The sequence below is a fragment of the Accipiter gentilis genome, chromosome 33 (assembly GCF_929443795.1).
Source record: "Accipiter gentilis chromosome 33, bAccGen1.1, whole genome shotgun sequence".
In the NCBI taxonomy this organism is placed as follows: domain Eukaryota; kingdom Metazoa; phylum Chordata; class Aves; order Accipitriformes; family Accipitridae; genus Astur; species Astur gentilis.
The window spans coordinates 8065690-8087794 of record NC_064912.1 but is presented as its reverse complement, the minus strand read 5'-3'; the positions used below and the strand labels follow the sequence as shown (position 1 = coordinate 8087794).

At 43.4% G+C, this 22105-nt stretch overlaps 1 protein-coding gene across 3 annotated transcripts; it reads left to right on the top strand.

The window, feature by feature from the left end:
* Positions 1-261: 261 nt before the first annotated feature.
* On the top strand, positions 262-18533 carry LITAF (lipopolysaccharide induced TNF factor). Of its 3 annotated transcripts, XM_049835527.1 has the most exons (7): positions 4355-5226; positions 5318-5543; positions 6593-6702; positions 6793-6832; positions 14932-15114; positions 15522-15678; positions 16011-18533. In XM_049835527.1, the coding sequence occupies exons 2-7, from the start codon at positions 5528-5530 to the stop codon at positions 16117-16119; spliced, it is 615 nt and encodes a 204-aa protein (XP_049691484.1). In that variant the 5' UTR covers positions 4355-5226; positions 5318-5527; the 3' UTR covers positions 16120-18533. The 3 variants fall into 3 exon arrangements, with proteins under 3 accessions (XP_049691483.1, XP_049691485.1, XP_049691484.1); XM_049835526.1 differs by lacking the exons at positions 4355-5226; positions 5318-5543 and adding an exon at positions 262-325; XM_049835528.1 differs by having other exon boundaries at positions 3091-5543.
* The last annotated feature ends 3572 nt before the right edge of the window (positions 18534-22105 follow it).

Below are 22105 nucleotides of genomic sequence, written 5' to 3'. Positions count from 1 at the left end.
AGCCACAGCCTGGATAAAGCTGATGCTTCTTTCGTCCAGTGCCAGCCAGCAAAGGACTGGAAAGGGAGGAACTGGTGAATGGTGAGACAGGAGGAGGGGAAATATGCTCGTGCACTGGTAAACGGATGCTGACTGCCTGCTGTATTTGGACGTTTGGTGGAAACAGTAGTAGGGCAAAACAGAGCGATGTTATCAGGGTCCCCAAGGAGGAGTAAAAGCTGTAGCGTGAGCCAGCCTCTGACTAGATGTAAGCAAAAGACATGGGAGAGCATGACAGCGTAAGAAGGCTTTCAGCTGAAGGTCATGCCTTATTTCACCCTGGGAGGTATGTTCAGTCATGGCTTCTCTCCCCTGTGGCTTCTAAGCTGCTCATAGCCACTGGGGGAAGGGGATTTAATTACAAAGAGAACAATTATTCCAATTTTAGTTATGCCAGGGCACCAAAGCCAAAATTACTCATATTCTGCTTCTGAGAAAAATATGATAATGTATAATGTAATTTCTTGATAATGATGAAAATTTATTCACCTCCAAATCTAGTTCTACTCTCAGGTTCAAATGCTAACTTGTAGGAAGGACTGCACGCTGCTGAATCACAGCCGCCCCCAAATGAGGGGACTGGGAGTACTCAGGCTGCCAGAGCTCTCATGCTCCAGCGTCTGATGAAACCCCCTGAGTATCAGTACCTGCAAGTGATTCAGTAGATTACTGTGACTGCAGACCTCACTATTGGGCTTATTGTCACTTGGGGTAGGAGCCCCTTTGGTCTTATGAAACCTGAATTCCAGCTCTGGGTTTGAAGCTTTATACATGTTACTTAGGGCGAGGTCCAAGAAAGGACTTAAACACAAAACGAGGACTTTCATGGATTTTGGATGCTTTCAGCCAAAAGGCCTAATGCACAATCCCTGCTGAGCCCTCAGGGGTTATTGACTTCCTTCAGTCTAAAGTAGATTAAAGCATTTAAATACTAGGTCTTGACAACTGGTTCACCTAACTGATAGTGAGTGAGGCAGTCCTTGTGGAGCCCCGTTCAGGGATCTGGGCAGTAATTAATTTTCTGTCTTATCTTTGAGCTGCTGGGCTGAATAGACGAAGGCGTTGACATAGTCTGTATTTTCCAAAGACTGAATCCAATTTAATTGCCTGTAAAGGCACTAGTTAAAATCGCTCTATCTCGAAGTTTTCTTTGATCATTTTATGTTTTCTTGCATACGGTGTTGTCTGAAACGACTGATCTTGGTAACATAAGGGGTATTGCAGAAGCAGGGGAGGGTTTTTTCCTCCTGTGCTACAAAATGTGGAGTCTGGCTGCGCTGATTATGGGAAAGTGGAAGATCACTCGCTTTAATTTGTTAATCCACGAGTAAGCCTCTCGGGAAGAGCGGCGCAGTTCCCCAGTACCTAGGACGGGCCGTTTGTCTGTCTGGCAGTTTCGGCGGTGTGCGTCCGTCGTCTCTGGACTTCCACGGACTTTCCCCCCCCCCCCCCCCCGCCTTTCTCCTCCTCCCAGGTGCGGGACGCGCTGGCTCCGCTCCCAGCCGGGAGCGGGCGAGGCGTTGCCGGTAGCTCCGGGGGGCGGCGGCTCCCTCCGAGCGGCTGGGCCCCGGGCGGGGCCTGTCCCGGGCCCACGCTTGGGGGCGGCGGAGTGTCCCGCCGCGGCAGTCCGTCCCCCCGCCGCGGTTCTCGGGGGAGGGCGAGGAGGAGGGCGAGCGTGGGGACGGGACGAGCCCTGCGGGGCGGTGGCTTCACCCGAGCGGAGAGAGGCGGGCGGGCACGCACCCGCTGAGGAGCGGTAAGGGCCGCGGGGCCGCTGCGGGCGACGCCGGGCTTTGGCTGCTGCCGGACGGGACCCGCTCCCGCGGCGGCCAGGGCCGGGCCGGGCCGGGGGGCAGAGGGGGGCTTTGCTCCACCGCCGGGGCCGCTTTCGGGGGGGGCGCAGCGCCGGCCGCCGCTCCCAGCCCGCCGGCGGCGCCCAGGCAGGCAGGGCCGGACCCCCACGGCCCGGCTGCGGGCTGGGGGAGCCGTCGCGGCTCGGCGAGCCGGTCCCGGGGCGCTGGGGGGGCCGGGGCTTAGCGGACGCCAGCGGTGCCGCGGGCGGCGCGGTCCCGGTCGCGGTCCCGGTCGCGGTCCCGGTCCCGGCGGGACGGTCAGGAGACGGCCCGGGAGAGGCCGTGGGCGGCGGCTCCTGCCCTCTCGGCTGCGGGGCCGGCGAGGCCGGAGCCGAAGCTGTGAGCTGTGAGGGAAGCGAAACCCAACTGTTGCCGGCGGCAGCCGGACTGGGGCGGAAAGTGTCCCTGTCCTCGGGGAACGGGCCTGAGAGCCGCGCAGCAGCGGTCTGGGCCAAAACGGCCCGGCCCTGCCCCGGGAGGGGAGGGGGTTCGCCGGCCTCGCCGGGACCCGAGGTGAAGCCGCTCACAGGATGATTCTGAGATCGTGGACTACTTGGTGAGGGGAGCACTCTCGATGTCTGTAAGCTTTCCTGCTGGGGAGAGCACGCCGTGTAGTATCGCTTCTATTTTGCCAGTATAAAATTCCGTGTGACGCGAATGGCATTGGTTGTCATACTGAAATAATAGATATCGAAGTCTTTTTTGTAAATATTACTGAATTTTATTTTCGCACAAACGCCTGAGAAATTTACACAACTCTACCAACCTGCTGAGAAATGTTATTTTAAACTAGGAGGTTATTGTCCAGAGTTCAGATGACCAAGATGGTAGCACAAGCGAGTGCTGTGCTACAGCTTGCTGCTGCACACTGCAAAAATCTCAAGTGCTCGGATAAACCTGTATATCCTGCCTGATTGTTTAAAAAAAAATTAGCCGTCAACCTGTGTTTCATTCCAGGTGCTGCTGATCAGCAGCTGTCTTAAACTCCTCTGTGCGGGGAGCCCCTATAATTACCTGTGCTGTTGGAGAGCAACTTGGGATTTCTAGTGAAGAGGACTGAGCAGGAATTGTTTCATTTAGGGGATTCAATCATGTCAAATTTTAGCAAGAGATAAAGAGTAAGGGAAGGGCAGCAACATATTTGCTTGGCCAAGCTGGGTGAGGAAAGCTGTATTTGTAAGTAATTTTCTTCTCTCTCTCTTTTTTTTTTTTTTTATACCAAGCAGATGGGTGGGTTATTACCTTCTTCTCTTGTCCCCAGGCTAATCTCCATGTAGCACCCTGGATTGTGAGACACATGTTTGCACTGGCTGTATGAAGTAATAGTTCACATACCTCTTCAAAGTTGACATTTAAAGCAGAAGGGGCATCAGCAAAATTAAGTTGAAAAGCTGAAATTGTGGTTACCTCCACAATACTCAGTATTTGGAAGATATTGTTTTGTAGTCCTGATGTCATCTTGTTCTTTGTTAGGAATTTCTGTTTGATAGATAACTTAAAGGGACTGATATTTGCTTTTAGTTTTATACCATTCGCTGTAGTACTTGGTAAATTTATGCTGCAGATTTGAAACTTTAACTTCAAAAAAAAAAAAGAAAAAAAGGAAAAAGCACAGGAGAGGTGGTTGCCATGCCAGGGCTGCTGCCAAGCGCTGCAAAGACACAAGACCTGTTTGCATCTGTCTCCAGGAAGGGGGGAGATAAAAAAAAAAAAAAGGCAAAAAAGCATAGCAGTCATTTTTAAATTGAACCAGCTGTCCAAAACTAGTCAGTGGTAAGAAATGAAAAATGTGACATCATTTAAAAGTAAGTATTGCATGTTAAATATCAAGACTAGAAGCGTTAATGCTGAAGTTATGCTCATGACTATTTTGAAATCTATGAAAGGGCGTTGGCTGCTTAGAACTCACTCTTCAGTAAAGCAGAGGTGAGGATGGTCTCCGGTTGTGCAGTGTGTTGTGGTTTAACCCCTGCCAGCAACTAAGCACCACATAGCTGCTGGTTCACTCCCCTCCATGGGAGGAGAGGAAGAGAACTGGAAGAGTAAAAGTGAGAAAACTTGTGCATTGAGATAAGAACAGTTTAATAATTAAAATAAACTAATAACAAAAATTGTAATCCCTGCCAGCCTCCCCCCTAGTTTTATTGCCGAGCATGATGTCATATGGTATGGAATATCCTTTTGGTCAGTTGGGGTCAGCTGTCCCGGCTGTGTCCCCTCCCAACTTCTTGTGTACTCCCAGCCAAAACCAGTACACTGTGACCAGGGACAGTTGATCAGCTTTCAGGTCTTGTAGTTTAGTCACAAGGGGAAACTTTTCTTTTTCTAAAGAAAACAGGAGGTCAGTGGCTTTTAAAAATACAGCTGTGTAATATTTGATACTACAGATATCATCACAACGACTTACTGAGTTTTGTCATCTTTGACTGCTGTCTTGTTCCCTCTTCAGTCTGCCAAAGGCAATGATGTGAAAGATCAACGCCTGTCCTCAGGGAACTGATGGGTTACCACAATTACTGTTCCTGCGTACACACTGCACCTGTAGCCATGTCTGTTCCTTCTGTATCAGCTCCTGTGTTTGCCCTAGCTACGTGGCTACTGTAAAACCCACACTAGACTGAGTACACAGTTCCCTTTCTAATAAACCCTTCCGCATTTCTGCTTAGTCTACTGGGAAGACCGTGGGACTACTGGAATGTATAAACATCCATAGTGTTTACTAACGTATGACCATGCCTCCAGTGCAGCAGATTAGTCTGGTGTAACCTGGAAGAATGAAGAAACTTGTGACAAGTTCTTTATGGAAATGTTAATAGACTTCACTGAAGTCCTGATAAAAGCTGTGTCGTGTAAGGAAGGCAATCAGCAATATTCCAGAGACTTTTCTGCGCTCCAGGAAAGCGAAGAGGCTTGTGTCGTTGTTGGGAAGCTTGTGTGCTGGGTCTTAGCTGTACTTTGTGTGGATGGAGTGACTCCAGTCCTAGTCAGACACTTAAGGCTGAAATTATTTTTCTTTCCATGTTGTCTTTTGTACCTGTGAAGTTTTCTGTAGGCATCTTTCAGGTGTTGAAAGGGCTTTTTGACTTGAGAGGCGTGGTCAGAAAAAGTAAAATCAAGAGATGCTACCTGAGGCCTATTTTAAACTTTGAAGAATGACCATGGAAACATGTACAGGAATTGGCGTGGTTGGGGAAGAGCAGTCATGGATTACGAAAGAACTTGTTTATGTTACTTAGAAATAACACAGGCTTTCTTTGAGGTTTGCAGTCTGGAGTTGTGTGTCCACAGAGCCTTATCCTTGTAGTTGAAGGCTTAAGGGAGAGATTTTTGGATGGTAAGTGAGGGAAAGGCTGAATAAACAGCTTACCAGAGCAGGAACCAACAACAATTTTAGATTACTTCTTTTCTTTTTGGTATGCGCACAGGTGTGTAGGTGGTATATACAATAAGGAAAGTCAGTGCTGGCTACTGACTCAACGGAGGAATTGGCCCACGCAGCTGCAGAGGCGCTGAGGCTGACTGGCTGTGTAACTGAGCTCTGCGCTTGCTCAGCTGGTGCGTGGTGGCCATTGATTGTTCCTACGTACAGCGTGGAAAGGAAAAGATGGGTGATCCCGGAGGGCAGCAGTGTTGACATGGACAGATACAGACGTGAGTGGTGAGGAGGCAACACGGATGTTGTAAGACCAGCAGAGGTTTACCAGACAGGAGGCAGTGGTTGAGAACTCTAGTTGAGAAGTTACGGTAGTAGAAGTATATGAGATAAACATTAGGATATATAACTGCTTAAAGGATGATGTAGAGACAAGAGAAACTGGTTGTGACTAAAACTTTTTATAAAGTTTGGAACTGTGATAGACTGGAGTTTCTAGAACATCTCACAAAAGCAAGAAGATTTAAGCTTGTCTTAAAATGGTCTGAAATTCCTGTGTTCCCAAATGTATATATATTTACATTATGTCCTGTGAAGTAAAGGGGGGGGGGAGTCAGGTCAGCTAATAAAACCTAGCTTCCTTTTGATATCAAGATACTGATCCAGAATCTGCATTCCACTAGGTGTACAATAGTACTTGGGGCAGAAGGAGTATTTAGTAGCCATACAATGCCTGTTGTTGCTGCCAGGCTCTGTACTGGGGATGAATTACTGCTTGTCTGACTTGAACCAAGCAGGCAGCAATAGAGACAGCCCAGCAATTCAGGCAATGTTCTGGAGAATTGTCCTCAGTTAAGAAGACATTAAAGCAAATTAATTTGTGTTGTTTACATCACAATTGGTATCTTTTTGCATCATTTTTGTCATAACTTAGTATTTAGTCTTTAGTGTATGGATAAAACCAGAACTGGACCTTTAATCTTTTTCTTGTACAGTAACCTCACTTCAGTTTTCTGGGTTATTACAGAGTAATTTAGGTTGGACGAGGGATCTCCAGACGTCATTTGGATCAGCAACCTGCTTAGGTGAGGTTGTTCAAGACCCTTTGACTTTGTATTCTGTTATAGCTTTCTGTTCCAAAGTGTGTTTCCTAATTCTGTTCTTCTTACATAATTATTTACAGCCTGATGGGATCCTGATGGAGAAGTTCTGCATTATCTGGCTTATTTACCATACTTTTTTTTTGCTTCTAGTAAAAACTATCTAGTTGTAGCTTCTGTTTCCTTCTAACTAATCCGTTGTTTGCCCTTGTGTGTGTTGCCTACAGATTTTGCTGGTATTCCTTGTGGGTGTTTTCCTGGACTTAAAAGATCAAATACCACAGTTGTCTATAGCCAGCAACTTTCTGCTGTGTGTAACAAACGTGCAACAATCCAGGTAAGTCTTTTTTTTTTTCTTTCTTTTTTTTTTTTTTTTTTTTTTCTTAGTGCCTGACACCTTTTTTCCCGTGTTTCTCTTCCCACCCAGTGCAGGCTGTGCTGTGCTCTGCACTTTGAGGCCGGCTTAGGTAATGTCTTTCAAATTGAGCTGCATAGCTTCTTGGAATAAGCTTGTGCAGTGGGGTTATGTGAAGGATGTTATATCCAGCAGAAGGTGGTTGGGCTGGGAATAGAGCAGCAGGAGTTGAGAGTCTGGCAGAAGTTTCTGAGACAAGGTATAAGCTTTCAGGGCTGGATGGTGGTGGCGGGGACACAGTGGCTTGGCTCTTGTGCTCCTGGCAACCATGTGAATCTTCTGGTTTTGTTCTCAGTGGTGTCTGTTCCCTTGCTCAGCTGAAGCCCCTCTTGCACCATGCTGTTTTGCAGCCTTCCTCTAGCCCCATTTCTCCTGCCAGCTCCTCTGCTGTGCTGCCAACACCATCTCTCCCTCCTGGGTAGAGCCTAGTATGTCCCTGCTTGAGATCTGCTGTCTTGCACCCCAACGTGAATGACCAAATTTATATATGTCTTGTTCCTTTTCATCCAACCATTCAATAAAACTCCCTGAAAAAATGAAAACTGCTAGGAAATCTAAAAAAAATAGTCACTTCTTATGCTCTTATAAAAGGTATGCTTTCTTGATGATATTGCCACCTTGTTTATCACTTGGATAGCCAGATACAAGCTTACTTTATTTTCTTGTCCTTGCCTTGCATCTTTGCTAGTGTGTTGTACCTCTCAGTAGAAATTCTCTAGAAAGCAATTTGATGTAATGCGTTCAGATAAATTCACATTTAGCAATGTTCCTTACAGCAGAAGATAAAAATAAATTATGTACTACTTTTCTAAGTGATCCTAATAAACATGAGTAATGGAAATGTCCCTCCTCGTGCTGAGAATGCGTATGTATTGATTCTGAGTTTTGGAATGATGCTCTGTGAAAGTAAAAACAGATGGTCTGAGATGTTGGTTCTGGTTTCATGATCTGTGTATGTTCCCTTGCATGAATGTTGTTGCTGTCTCCCCTTGTAACACTAGCATTTATGCTACTGTGTGGCTGGTGAGACTAAGGAACTGATGTGGCTGAAAACTCACTCCATAGTGGTGAAGTGGCAGGTTGGATCTTTCTTTTGGTAGAAATGGTCTGAGATTGATTTAGGACATATGCTATTGCACTGTTTTAAGGATACAAATTTCTTCTGATAAAACCAGGAAATTTGTAAATCCATACCAAACAATGAAAATGTTCTTAGTTCAAATTTCATATAGCTAACTGTGGTTATCTTTTTATAAAAATTTCTTATGACAGACATACACTCTGATTTAAACTAAAAGTTATATTTTCTTTACTCTAAAGTTTGTTTCGGAAGGACTTCAAGCATATACAGCTGTAATTATTTCATTTCAGGGGAGCCTATTTAAAACCAAGCAGACCATTTTTGGCCTGTACCTGAGTGGCTAAGGAAGATTTCAGTTAAGGAAAGTTGTTCTGTAAAGGTAGTAAGTGTATTTGTTCTTCCATTCTTAGAAGAGCAGTACTTGCTGTTGCGTTAAAAGCAGGTGTCAGGCTCAGGTTTGGCTGGACAGGGAGAGAGGGATGACACTACAGTTTCCTCCATCTTCTCTGCTTCCCAGGAGCAACACTTCTGCACATAAGTTTTTCCTTGTGTGGTATGTTAGTGTGGTGACAGCGCAGACGTGTGGTTTTTCTTCCCTCCTGCTAAGGGGCAGAGAGATTGTCTACCCACAGTTATTCTTGAGGTGCTGTTGCTGTTACCTGTGTGCTGCTATGGAATCCATTTCTACTAGACTCTGGTGCAGGTCAGGAAACTAGCTGGAATTAAAAAAATTGTTGCCTAATGATTCATCTGTAATTGTTGGGTAAGGCATAAATGACTTGAGTGCTGCTTTTGTCTTGTTCCCTCTCCCGTTTCGGGTTCCCCCCTTCCCCCCCAATTTGTCCTTGGGCAAAAGGTATTTTTCTGCATTCTTAGAACACACATTTGCATTCTGTCTTTAGGAAAAGACTGCAGTTTTAAACTATGTAATGTTAACATACCGATCTGGGCAGTATCAAAAAGTTTTCATAAGATGGGGGATGCATCCTATGGTGAGAAAATGGCAATAGATATATGTTCAGTTTTGGGTGTGGAGAGGACAATTTGTAGTTACTGTGATTATCACTAGGTGAAGGTGCATGAAAGGCATGTGAGTCAGACTGACCCTGACTGGTCTGCATCACGAATGGAGTGTGGGGAGGGAAGGGGAAGATGAGTGTAGCCCTGTAGCTTTATCCGTCTCTGTATTTGGGAACATGATACAGATAACGGTGCCCTAACACTCTTACAGGAAATCTGCCCCTTGGGAGGGAGGGAATCTGGAATATATTTCCCTTCCTAGAACAGATGATGGCATAAGTTAATGTGTGAATGTGTATTATCTGTCAGATGTAGCAGGTATAGGTTATCACAGAGCAACTTATTGTTTTGGGCACGTTAAGGCCTGTGTAGCTTCTGGACTCTGATAAACATACGTTCTTTCTTATTTTCCGTGTAATGCCTGTATGCATCTTGATGGAAGAAGATCAGAGTAAGAGTCTTCCTCATCTACACTAGGTTTTACAGTTCGATATTTCAATTAGCATTCTGAAGGAGCTGCCCAACTTTTTACAAACCCATGTTGTGGGAGGGTGTACTGAGGAATGCTGTGCAGCTATTTTTAAAAAAAAACCCTATGTAGGTAATTTTTTACATTTTATTTTTATATTTTAATTGATTACGTAAACATCATTGGACAGTTGTCTCATCTGATGAGCTATAACCCTGCTGAATCCTTCCGCAATGTGGAGCTGTCTCTAAGCATGCTGCTAATTTCAAGTCAAAGTTTTATCTTGGATGATTTTAGTCAAATACAAACCCTGAAGCCCATGATAAAAGGCTGTAAGAATCTTGGGTTTATAATGAATGCTTGGTTAATAAGTTCTTCCGATAAGTTACCTTAGAAGTTCTGATTCACTTAATTAATCTTCTCCAGTAGCAAGATAAAAGAAAGGTTTAGCCAGGTGGTGTGCTTTTTTTTTCAGGTACAGCCTGCAAATTCTCTTGCTGTGTTAAAATTGACAGTTCTGGGTAGGGAGCAAATGCAGACCCTGCTTCTGGTTTCAAATTGCTGCATGAAGTTGGAGTTTAGGAATTAAATGGGGGGTTGGGGGGGGAGTGGGGAGGAGTGTTTGAATTAGCTGAAATATGATTTTGCAAAATGCAAAACCCTGCAAAAACTGCTCCACACCACTGAGTTTTACTATTCAACAGTATCAAAAGGCTTACGTTCCCCAAAATTTATGTGGCTTTAGTGCAGTTGTAAAAGTGACATAGAGCTGTGCTGCACTCTCCATTGGAGAGAAGGGTATCCATGCATCCTTCTGTCAGTAGAATTTGTTACTTGTCTTCCTGGTCTCTCCAGCCAGCGTAAATAACTAATCTGATTTTATTCCAATAGAGTGGTTTGTGAATGCTGTGGCTTTTACCAGCCTTTTCCCTCCCCTTATGCAAAGTTTCTTCTGTATGTAGAGCAATGGACCTCTGCAAGAAGGACTGAACTGGAAGTGTGCTTTGTCCCATGCCAGTGTTGTTCCAGTGTGTGCTTATGAAGGAAATTATTTGGGCTGAGAAAAGTGCTCGCAGCTCTAAGTACTTGTGTTTCTTCCTATTGAGCAAAAGAACAAAAAAGAAAAATCAGGGAGGGAGCTGGTACGTACTCTTGCTGCTTTATTCTTCTCTGGAGTCTAGTGACTCATCTGCCCAAAGTTACAGTGCAGCTGGGCACAGTGAGTCAATGTACACCTTACTATTGTGCACCTGGACGAGCAGAAGAATGTGGGATGGGTAGCTGAAGCCATTGGTCTTTGTCTTACCACATGCATCTGTAAAGACTCGAAGCAAAAAAGTGGTGAGTCTGGGAACAGAATCTAGAACTGCTCAGTTCTTCTTTGTGCTTAATAGTGTTTGGATCTGAAACTTCCAGATGTAAATGGAAACTTCTTGTGTATCAGTGTAAAAGGCCTGGTCTTGCATTTAGTGTGCTTGTTGGTCTTTCAATGTTTGCATATCCTGGTTTGAGATAGCTTTAATGTTGCCTAATGTTTTGCATATATGCTACCTCCAGATAACTTTTTGGTGTATTTGACTTCCCTGTTACCTGTCTTATCCTTTGTTTTTTCTTGCAGTCAGGTACATGTCACCAAACAGTCTTCCCTTTTGAATTATTTGGGAGCAGTATTTGAGAGTCTGCTTTGAGAAGATAAAACTTGTAGGTTCAGTTTCTGCTTCTGCCATCATCTTGCTTTTGTGCCTTTTATCTTTCAATTCGTAAATTGCTGTTTTTGTAAGTAGCTGGGTACAGTTTGTTAATGTGTTAGAAATTCAAGTTTTCCCTATTGTAAATGGATGCTTAAGATTCTGTATCACTTTTTATACAATCTGGTGGTTGATTTGTAATATTAATCTTTTGTCGTCTTTGTAATCAGGCATTATATATTAGCTGCTCTTTCCAGACATGTCAGTGGTATTTTATATAAGAGATTAAAGTTATAAGCTGCTCTGTACGTATCTGCAGGGAGCAAAGTGCAAATGGAAACTATGGGAAGTCTATTAGTGCTTTAAGAGATTACATAAGGAAGCATAATATGCAGTTTAATTACTAACCCAGGCTATAAGTCTTGCCTAAGCTAAAATAAAATGCTGAAATTCCTCTCTAGAATGTCCCTAACCTTTGTTTTCATTACTGTCTAATCCTTGGGTTACTGCTTGTTGCCATATCAATTTGCTGCAGTTACTATCTTATCTGAAGCTTGAATAAGTTTGATACTCAGAAATTCATTATAATCACGGTTGGTCTTGGTTTTTTTTGGTGGTGGTTTTGTTTTGTTTGGGTTTTTTTGGAGGGGGTGGGGTGGGGTTTGGTTTGGTTTGTTTTAAGTAGAGGAAGCTGGTTTTCAGTTAGTTCTAGACCCAGTCTTGCAATAAGCTCTAGGGGCAGGGGGTTGGTTTGCAAGCAGTTTGTTCAGGGTTGGGCCTTACTTTCTTCAGAAGATGCAGCATCTCACTTCTGAAACAGCATACATGAAACTAAGTATTTAATTTTAAAAGGCATTGCATTTATTTTCAAAAGCAAGTGTTGAAATAAAGGAAAATACAGTTGGAAGGGATGTGAAGAGATTCTCTAATCCACTTCATGCTGAATGACATATAATTTCTGATGTGTAACTCTTCTTAAAACTTTCAGGAGGGAAGGTTCCACAACTCTTCTTGCCAATTTATCTAGTCCTTAAGTAGTCTTGTTAATAGACATAGGGAAAAGCTTATTATTTTAAAGTTTTTCTTAAAGTTTTCCTTAAAGTTTACTCTGAGGAGTTTAGTTGTTCTTCAGTGCTACCTGTCTGTCTTCATTATTCTCTCTGGCCTTTTAATACTAAGGAAACTCAATTTCTTTGGCTTTTTCTCAGAAGTTCTCTTTTCTACACTTTATGATTGTTCTTGGTGCTTTTCTGTTCGCCTATTTGTTTCTCAGATGCTGTACTCCCATGCAGGCTTTCCCAGAGCAGCAGAACTTTTTCATCTGGTTTTGGTTACACATCCCTGCATGGTGTTGGCCATTTTCATGACACTGTAAGCTTATATTCAGCTTCTGGTCTGGTAGATCTGCTGGATCCTTCTCTGCAATCTTGCTGCCAAAGTGACCAGTTCTTCTGAATGAAGAATGTGGTATATTTATTGGGTGATAGGTGGAAAGAGGTGCATTTTAAACAGTACAAAAAGCCAGATTTTTAGGAGACCAAAGGAAAAGGGGGTTCATTAGGCAGTTCTTTCATAGTTCTATGTGTTAATTTAGAAGTCCAGGATGCTTTGACATCAGGGTGGCCATTACACAAATGTCTTGAAATGGTAATGAGAAGATCCTTTTTCAGAATATGCAGTGAAAAAGTTCCCGATCTGTGCACAAAATAGCTACATTCTTTCCTGGGATGAATCTTGTTGATGCAATTGGTTGTTAAACTGGTGCTTTTAAGCATTACAATATACTGAAAACAGCAAGTGAATTCTGGGCTTCATCTGCCCACGTAAACAAAATGGAATGAGGTAATCTGGGAGAAGGTGGTTGTAGATGCATGGTTTCACAACAGTTATCTCTATTTGGGAATAATAAATTCTCTGATAAAATAGTCATTCTAGCTTAACATTAAAAGGATCATTCAGGCCACTGTGTGGGAAACTATTGTGTAATAGGTCATTGCACAACAGTTGTAGGTTGGTTCTCCACTGACTGTTGTTCCTCCACTGTCTGTTGTGACTATTGATTTCAGTGTGAAAGAAATTGTGGTCTTCCATCTTATCAGGAACTAAATTCTGCAAAGGTAACTTAACAATTTAAGGGTTAGCCGGGTTTTATGCTGGAGTTTTTTTCTGGTTTGTTTTATTCTTTTGTTTTGGTGTTTTTTGGTTTTTTTTGTTGTTGTTGTTTGTTTGGGTTTTTTTACCCCCTCTTGTCTTCTGGGCCAGAAAGCCAACAAGGTCTACATGGACAATGTTACTCTTTGATTCTTCACTCTTCTTTTCCTTCTGTGTAGTGACTTTGCATATTGGACAGCCAAATTACAGCATACTTCCTGGACTGTAAAAATCCACAACATAGCTTGTGAGGAAAGGATTGTTCACTGGTTGGCCTTGAGAGTTTAACCAGGTCTGAACTTTGATCTTTAATGTTCAGCTTTGAATCGGCTTGGGTCTGTACTTAACCACATTCCTCTTTGGTTTATTTTTGGGAGGATGTGTCATTTTTGTATAAGGTAGAAAAGGAAGTTGGGCTGTGAGCCTTGCAGATAGTTTTCTGAAGCATGTGACTACCAAGTTAGCAATTGTGCATGTTTAGATCCTGTTACTACCATGCAATGCAGTGGTGTCCCAAGATGTGATATGAACAACAGGGAGAATGCTTGTGCTTAGAATGCCTGGCGTCTCACCGCGAAAGATGCTGCATGTATCCAGCAAGCTGCTGTTTTCAAAGCAACAAGCTTTGAAAGTAATGCTATATTGTTGTGGATATTTTTTTTTCTTAATATACTTTTTTCTCCCCCCCATCAGTGCAATTTCTCTTATTTCTTTTATTTGTACTAGTGCTATGGTTAATTATAGCTTCTATATTACTATAATAATATAGAATTAATATTCCAAATACAGGTTGCCCTTCCCAGATAGTGCTGAGTGAAATGACTTGCATGTATACAGAGGGATTCAATGTGCAACAACAGAGAATGGAGTGTAGCTCTGAGAGCTGTCTGATGGTCCTTAGGAGGAAGAGAAAAATGGGGATGCTTAATCAGCATTGATGCTGTGAGAGATTGTTCAACAAAGAAATTGGTGGGCAGAATATAGGAAATAGGTAGGCAGGGAGAAAGAGGAAGTCTGGGTTGAGATCACAATCATTTCTTTCCACTCTGAGGAAAAGGCGATGGTTGGCATTCTTATACTCTGTAATGAAATAAGAATGGGTGGAGGAAAGTCACAGTAACAAACTCATTTGAACTTTGGTAAGCAGCAAAAATGGTGACCTTAGACATACCTGAGAGCTGTAAAAGCTTTGAGTTGAGTTGGATGTACTTAATTGTTGGGGTTTCTTTTTCCTTCAATATAAATATTTTTTAATTCCAAATCACAGCGGAGAGAAATAGTCTTTTTAAAGTATTTGAGCTTCACCACAAACCAGGCTCATGTTAGTTAGCAACTACCATGTGGCCTATCATATTGTTTGAGTTTTCAGGAGGACGAGAGGGATCTGAAATACTGTTCTTGGAGAACTGGGAGAAACTGTCAGATAGCTTAGTATGCTAATAAAGATGCCCTGTGTCCCTGTTTTAGCATTTTTAACTTATAAAGGAAGAATTGGTGGTGGGGAAACAGTGTACAAACTACCCTGTGAAAAGGAAGAGGGAAGGAAGCAGCAACAACAATGAAATCAAGATTAACAATTAACACTATCAGAAACAAATAACAGTCAATAGATTTTATGCTGGTAAAGGTGCATTTTAATCTAGTTATCATCTTGCTTTCTGTCTGAATAGAGCCCAGTTAGCTGTCACTGGCCCTCAATAAATAACATTTTTTGTTATAACTTTCTCTCTATTATGTTTTAGATACAATGTCTGCTCCAAGTGCTATCCCTGTCCCGTCTGCACCACCTTCTTATGAGGAAACAACAGGAATCAATGTGAGCTATCCTCACCCCTATCCTGTCCCAGAACCTGGCCAGAAACAAGATGGGAAGGGAATGAACCCTCCCCCATACCTGGGACAGCCTGCACCAGCAAATAACCCGAGTAAGCCTGAAAAACTCTACTGTAACGCAGGTTAAGGAGCTGTCAGGTGGCTGTGTAATAGGTGCTGTGCGGAAGTTGAAAGATTGTGGTTCACAGGTGTTCACCACCTTCCAAAAATATTTTTGAAGGGAATAATGTGAATCAATTCTTGTGAATTCTTCCTTCAGTGTGTGCTAATATCAATAGCATCATTTGGCTTTCTGCAGTTTTTAATGCAGCCTTATTCTAAAGACAGTGTGTTTCTGCATTAGGAAATACCATGGTGATTGCTCTTTGTCATTGTGCGTTTCATTGCCCTGAGTCTCAAATATTTCAGAGTAATAGCTGATTGTAACTCGGAGGAAGTCAATTAACTATCCTTTCTTCCTTATTTACCCATTGAGTAAACAGCATATTTCTCTGCTCAGTTACAGTTCAGACAGTGTATGTGCAGCAACCAGTAGTATTTTATGACCGCCCAGTTCAGATGTGCTGCCCTTCCTGTAACCAGATGATAGTGACACGTCTCTCATATGACTCAGGAGCTTTGACTTGGCTGTCATGTGGTGGCCTCTGCCTGCTGGGGTAGGTTGATTCCAATTTGCACTTTATTTTTCTCTTCTTACATGACATTTTATAGCTCTAAGGAATAACAAGGCTTTCAGCTTTGTTGCTTTCTCATTCAGTCTGGGACTTGACCCTTTTATGGTTTGAATAGCCTACATCTGCATTTTAGTCCTATAGGACCTTAAAGCAGCTCTAGAACACTAGAGTGATGGACTCCATAGCTGTGTGTGTTCTTCCTAAAGCTTCATGGCACCAGTTTTACTGATGGCTTTTGCAGGAAATATATTTTACCTTCTTGTGTATGTAACAAGTGATAAAACAGATTGTTTTGTTTTGTTTTTCATTTGCAGGTGTATAGGTGGCTGCTGCTTAATTCCCTTCTGCATTGATGCCCTAAAGGATGTGGATCATAGCTGTCCGAACTGCAATGCTCTTATTGGTTCTTACAAACGCTTATAGGCAGTGTTTAAACATTGATAATTCATTGATGAAGTTGGTTAGCACCTCTGCAAGCCCTTTCTGAAGTTTCATGGAGACTTCTGGTTGTTTCTATGCATCCTGTCACTGGAAACCAATCAAAAGTAATGTTTATTGCTAAATTGTTTGAATGAAAATCTGCTGAAGGGGATTCTGACTTAGGTCTGTAAAAATTATGTGTAATCTTTATAGGCCACTCAGTCTAGCACCAGTTGATAGCAGCTAAATGTTTTCCCTTTCTGCTTTATGCAAAACAGGTTGATGATGTTCTTCAGTTAATCTTGTCTCAATCATGTTGGATGCTGGTGTGCTTGCTTGTAGTCAGCACAGACCAAGAGGAGAATGTCTGTGGAGACCTGTATAGTCTCATGCTTGGTGTTGATGCTTTTGCAACAGCACTGTTTACAAACTGGCAGGGAGTTGCTTGCTTCTGAGAAAAGTGCCTTGCTTTGACAGAAGAAGTGATCTGTTGGCATCTTTTCATGAGCACTAAAATTCACTTTAAAGTTTTCAGAGTTGAAAGAGAACCAAACTTAAAGGCTTCTTCCTTCTTGGAGGCAGCTTTACCAAATGGACAACTTGGGTTGTTGTGCATCAGTGGTGATTCAATCTAGTACCTGAATTTCCTTGCCAGTTTCAAGTCTAGTCATATCTCTAATCTGCAGTAAAGATGTTCATACAGGAATTTTAATAGATATTTGTTCAGTGTTTTTTGGTTGGTTGTTTTTTTATTTTACTGCTGATTTACAAGTCTGTGAAGTGTTCTCCTGTCTCCACCCCAGTGGAAATGCCCTTCGTTATAGCATTGGAAAACTTCCTTGTACATTTACGTAAGTCAACTGATAGATCATAAACAAATCTCAGCCTTATCTTAAGGCTTGACTTCCACCTGCAAAACACAGATACAGGACCTGGGCTTTTAATTGTTAATCTGTTTGTTAATTAGTCTTTCTTCATTAAGAAGGTAACATGTTTTTTAGGGAGTTTCTTTGATTATTTAGACTTGTACGCTGATTTTTCTAAATGAAAGAGAAGTTCTGTTTTCAGAAACTTAAGATGGATATGCTTGTTTAAGACAAAAAATTAGGGAATGAGGCTCTGAAGGTTGAAGCATTTTACCATGTCATAAGCAGCAGACTTGTCCAAATAACTTCTTGATGCATTTGAATGATACCTGTCTAAAAAAGGCAGGCAGGTGTTTAAACAAGGCTATGATACTAACACTGTATTAATCTCTGTAAAAGTAAAAAGCTAAAATAAATACAAATAAAAAGTACTGCATTTACCGTTCTTGAAAAAGGTGCCTTCTATAAATGTTTGGTATAAGTTAACTTTACAAAAGTCTTTCAATATTTCACGTTTGAAATCCAGGAGTTTCATGGATCACAAATACAACCTCTAGGCCTTGTGTTAATTACTTTTTGTAAACTGCTGCTGCTTGTGGGTCAGTCTGCAAGTGGTTTAAGAGCTTGTGCATTTGGAAGAGGTTTCTGATCATGTCTCCTTGTACCATAAATTTTTACATCAGTAGCTACTAACTGGCAAGATAATGATTGTAGCTTTCCACTTCCCTGATGCATTACTAGCTTGTGTTTTTTGTCTGCTACTGCACCACTGTAACGCTTTCCATGTTCTTAAAGGGCCTGGGTGATGCTCCATTGAATTGCCTGTTCTGATGACACAGGCAGTGATTTTAACTTCCTCGGTTCCAGTAAAGCAGTATCCCTCCTCCTCTCGCCTCACTGGACTTCACAGAAAATGTACTTTTTGTCAGTTTATCATGAGAGCAAGATGGGAAGAAGCAATGAAGCATGAAGTGTTTCCAAACTTGATGTTTGCTTGCATGATGGGTGGGGAGGGTTTTAGTTCTTGTTCGTGTCAATCTGGTCTGGATAATCCTGCTGTATATTCATTTGGTGAGTAAGTCTTCAAATTGTTATTACCTTAGCTCCCCTTTTCTATACAAAGTGGTGGTTGGAAAATCTGAGGTGGTGGCACCAGAATGCAGAAGAGCACGGACCAAAAAAAATATTATGTGGCGTTGTATTTTATTTTATTTCATGGGCTCAGTCCATTGCATCTCTTTAAATTCCTTGTATGGATTGAGAATAGGTCACAAAGTTGGCAGCTATTCCACCTAATTAAGCATCCTGCAAAACTTTCTGCTGCCCCTTCTATATCTAAATTTCCTTAAATACAGAGCCTGTGTTTGTTCTCTTGTGTATGGAATTACCTACAGAATGTGCTAAAGTAACTTGCTTTGTTAAACTTACTTTAGACAGACAAATGCAGGACATAACTTGCTTTGTGTGAAAGTGCTTTGTGTTTGATTACATTGAAGTTACTGTTTGTTTTTAAAATGTTATATTTAAAATAAAGACTGTCTTTCATATCTAGTGCTTGTAATCAGAAAATTATAACTTTTGGACTGTTTCCAAACACATGAAGGCTGAAATGTTAAAATGAAGTCAAGAAATGGAATTACAGGGTGAAATTTTTCAGAGTCTCACTTGGGCCAAGTCTTTGATATTCTCTGGCCTGCAGACCAACTGTTTATACACAGAGACACATGTTTTCCTGCAAATAGGGCCCTTTTAAATATTTTTTTCAGTTAAAACTCCTTTGGGTAAAACTTTCACTTGCAATACAACTAAACAAACACATACAGATATGGCTATGCTTTTACATACCAGTGACCAGTAGGGAGAAAATAGATATCAAATATAATTATTTTCAGTCAGGAAGATTCCCTAATTGTGCAAGAATACCCTGCTTTTTTTCATGTCTGAAGTACTTTTTTCTTTCTTTTTGTCTTTTTTTTTTTCTGAGATGCAGGAAATACAGGAAGGCAAGATTAATACCTCAAACAATTTCATTTTAATGCATTGATATTTACTATTTTTATTAAGCAACTTTTTGGTCAATTTTTTAACAAGCAAGTTGAGTTGTGAACAAATAGTTTTTCCTCTGTTGATAGATACAGAAGTGGCATGCTGACTTCACGTGCTCATGCTATTTCCACAAAAAAGTAAGGAATGGGCAGAGGCCATCTGAAATCCTCCAGCCTCACATGACAAATTTCGGTGAAGCCTTCCCCTACCCTCACCTTCCTAAGCTTTCCAGGATGACATTGCTTTCTGTTACACTTTGACAGTGTTGTTTCCATTAGACTTCTACTTTGAATTGACAGAACTTGCACAATGTTCAAACTTAGTTCTGATGAGGTTTGAGCCAGAAGGAAAAAAATTTTTTGTCATGCAAAGAGGATCCAAAATAAAAGCTGTTGAAACAAAAGCAGCTGATAGCCTTACAAGAGGGAGTTGTTAAGCAAGGGCAGAGTGGTTTCAAAAAGCTGCTATTTATTGCAGTGTTTGTGACAGCACTTCTGGCAGTCTAACCACAAGTTCTTTTTTGAAGAAATGAGTTGTGATTTGTGTACTCAAACCCAGTTGATTGTTCTTTATAACTGAGCAGCAAAAAGTAATGGGGTATATGCTGTCATCCTCGGAATGAAAAATAAGAAGTGCAAGTACTGTGACAAAGGTGTGACACGTTTATAGTTCAAGTGAATTGTATTTTATAGCAAATTAACCTTTGTGTTCCTATTTTCTCTATAAGATCCTGCAATTACCTTTAGGATGACTTTTAATGTATCTTTGTGAGGTGAATACCCTCGCGTATGATGTCCCGGATGTGAATCTAGTATAGAAATGAATTCTCTGATGAGTGTCTTACTGCTTTTTCAAACCAGGACACCAAAAGGTGCAGCCTGCTGCTTTCAAAGGAAGTGCCTCTTCTTGCCGCTTACAATTGATTTTTGTTACACTTTTTTAATGTAAGAAGCTGAAGCGCTGGCATCTGTTTGAACAGGTGCCTGTGTGGTTGGGACGTGCTAAAAGTAGTTGTGCTCAAGTCCAGAATATACCAAGAGTGAGTAGGAGGCTTTTTGAAAGTCCTTTTGTGGTTGGCTGGTTTGCTTCATGCACCATCTTGGTCTTTGTAAGAAGAAGAAGAAAAAAAGCACAGCTTGAACGAGCTCTAGATGATTATTGCATTAACGAGGTGTACAACAGACACTGCTCTAGAACCTGAAGCCATCGTGCCTTTGCATGTGACAACAGTGATTGCACAAACGCGTTGGGGGGAAGAAGGGGAAAAAAAAAAGAAAAAAAAAAAAGAGGACCCCAAACTCGTTTCCCTCTCGCTCCACGCAGCCCCTGGAGCCCTTTCCCCCCCGGCCCGCTCCCCCGTCCTGCCGCCTGGTTCTACCAGGGTGACCTGGGGCTCGCCCTCGGCGCGCTGCTCCCGTTCTGCCCGACCTACCGCTGAAGCATTTTTGCCCCCGGGGTGGTCGAGAGGGATCCATCCTGCACGGCTCCCAGGACAGGGGCGGCGGTGGAGGGCCGGGCGGCCGCCCCGAGGCGCAGCGGGCTGCGGGACCCGCGCTCCCTTCGGCCCGCGCTGCTGCTGCTGCTGCTGGGGCCGGCGCCAGGGGGCGCTCCCGCGCGGCAGGGCCGCCGCCGCCGCCGCCGCCCCCTCGCCCCGGGCCGGGCCGAGCCGCGGCCGAAGCTGAGGCGGCCCGGCCCTCCCTCCTCCTCGCCGCGGCGCTTCCTCGCCTCCGCCGTGCGGCGGGTTCCTCGGCTTCCCCTCGGCGGCCGGGGTCCGCCGGGGAGGCTGTGGGGCGGGCGGCGTCCGCCGCCGCAGCCCCGGGGAAGGCGGGCGGCCCCTTCGTCGGTTGAGTTCCTCTCAGTAAACGGCCTGGAGAGCGTCGCAAAGTGCTCGTCGGCTTTTGGTTCGGGGTTTTTTGGGTTTCTCCTTCCAGGGAAATAATGTATTTGGAAGGCTTTCCCCGCAGCGCCGCCCCGGGAAGCGTTCTGTCCTGTGAGGGTTTCCCTGCTCCGGCGGGTTTCCCCCCGGGTCTCGTTCCAGGCCCCAAACCGGTGACATCGGCCAAGGCGACGAGTGGCCGCCAGCGGAGGCGGGTGGGAGCGGGCGCCCCTCGGCCCCGGCGCTGGGCGGGCTCCGCGGCGGCCGCCGGAGCCCCCGCCGCCATCCCGGGGGTGCTGGCGCTGAGGGGGGCGAGTGTGCGGCCGAGGGCGCTTCCCGCCCGCTCCTGGCTGCTGGGGTTAGACGTGGGTTCTGTAACAGCGGTGATTTAAAAGAACCCGCGGGGTCTTCACGGGACGGGCTTTACCAGTTCGTTAAAGCGCAGGTGCTCCTGGTAGTAGTAGTAGTGTGGAGTTCTTGGGTGTCCGTGGACATCCTTGCTGCGTTGTGTGCTAGATGGTATTGTTCATTAAATTCATTTTGCAAGCTTGAGTGCAACGCCCAGTGAAACGGATGAATACTTCTTGCAGACTTACCGCCAGCGTCGGTCTCCTGCGTGTCACCAAACAAGCGTGTTCGCAGCACACGTGCCTGATTTTCTTCGATATTTTAAGATTGTCTAGGACAGCACCATGGTGGAAATTTCTCTTTGGGAGGTTCTTTGTCTGCCTGTTTTGGGGGTGGTGTTTTGATTCTTTAGAAAAAACTCTTCTGGGGGGACGTAGGAAAAAAATGCTTAAAAGATGTTGAGCTTGTATTTCAGTCTTGGACCGCATCCTGCACTTACCAACCCAATCGCATGAGTGAAGTTAGTCAAGTACATAGGATGCTAATGTTACGCCCTGTTTTATCTGAAAGATTTGGCTTGAGCGTGCATTTAAGAGTCTACTGTAAATCAGGCATTTAATTCCTAACTTAGAAGTTTCAGTACAAAGGGCCCAAAATCTGTGATATACTGAAAAAAGCTTTTTGAAATATTTTTTACAAGAAAGCCCTGGAGTTTTGTTTGTGAATATCGTTGTTCTTTGGCATATGAAATCATCAAGATGCGAGCAAGCTGAGATTTATATATTCTGGAGTGTGCTCGTATGCCTACAATAAGATATTTTTCTCCCTTTTTATTAACATAGTTTCCTTCCCT

Bases quoted from the DNA above. Each gene is read 5' to 3' on its own strand.
- LITAF (XM_049835526.1), top strand. From the start codon at position 304: ATGCCTTATTTCACCCTGGGAG. The intron at 326-6,592 runs GTATGTTCAGTC...TGTTGCCTACAG, and splicing joins GCCTTATTTCACCCTGGGAG to ATTTTGCTGGTATTCCTTGT. The intron at 6,833-14,931 runs GTAATGTCTTTC...ATTATGTTTTAG, and splicing joins GCACTTTGAGGCCGGCTTAG to ATACAATGTCTGCTCCAAGT.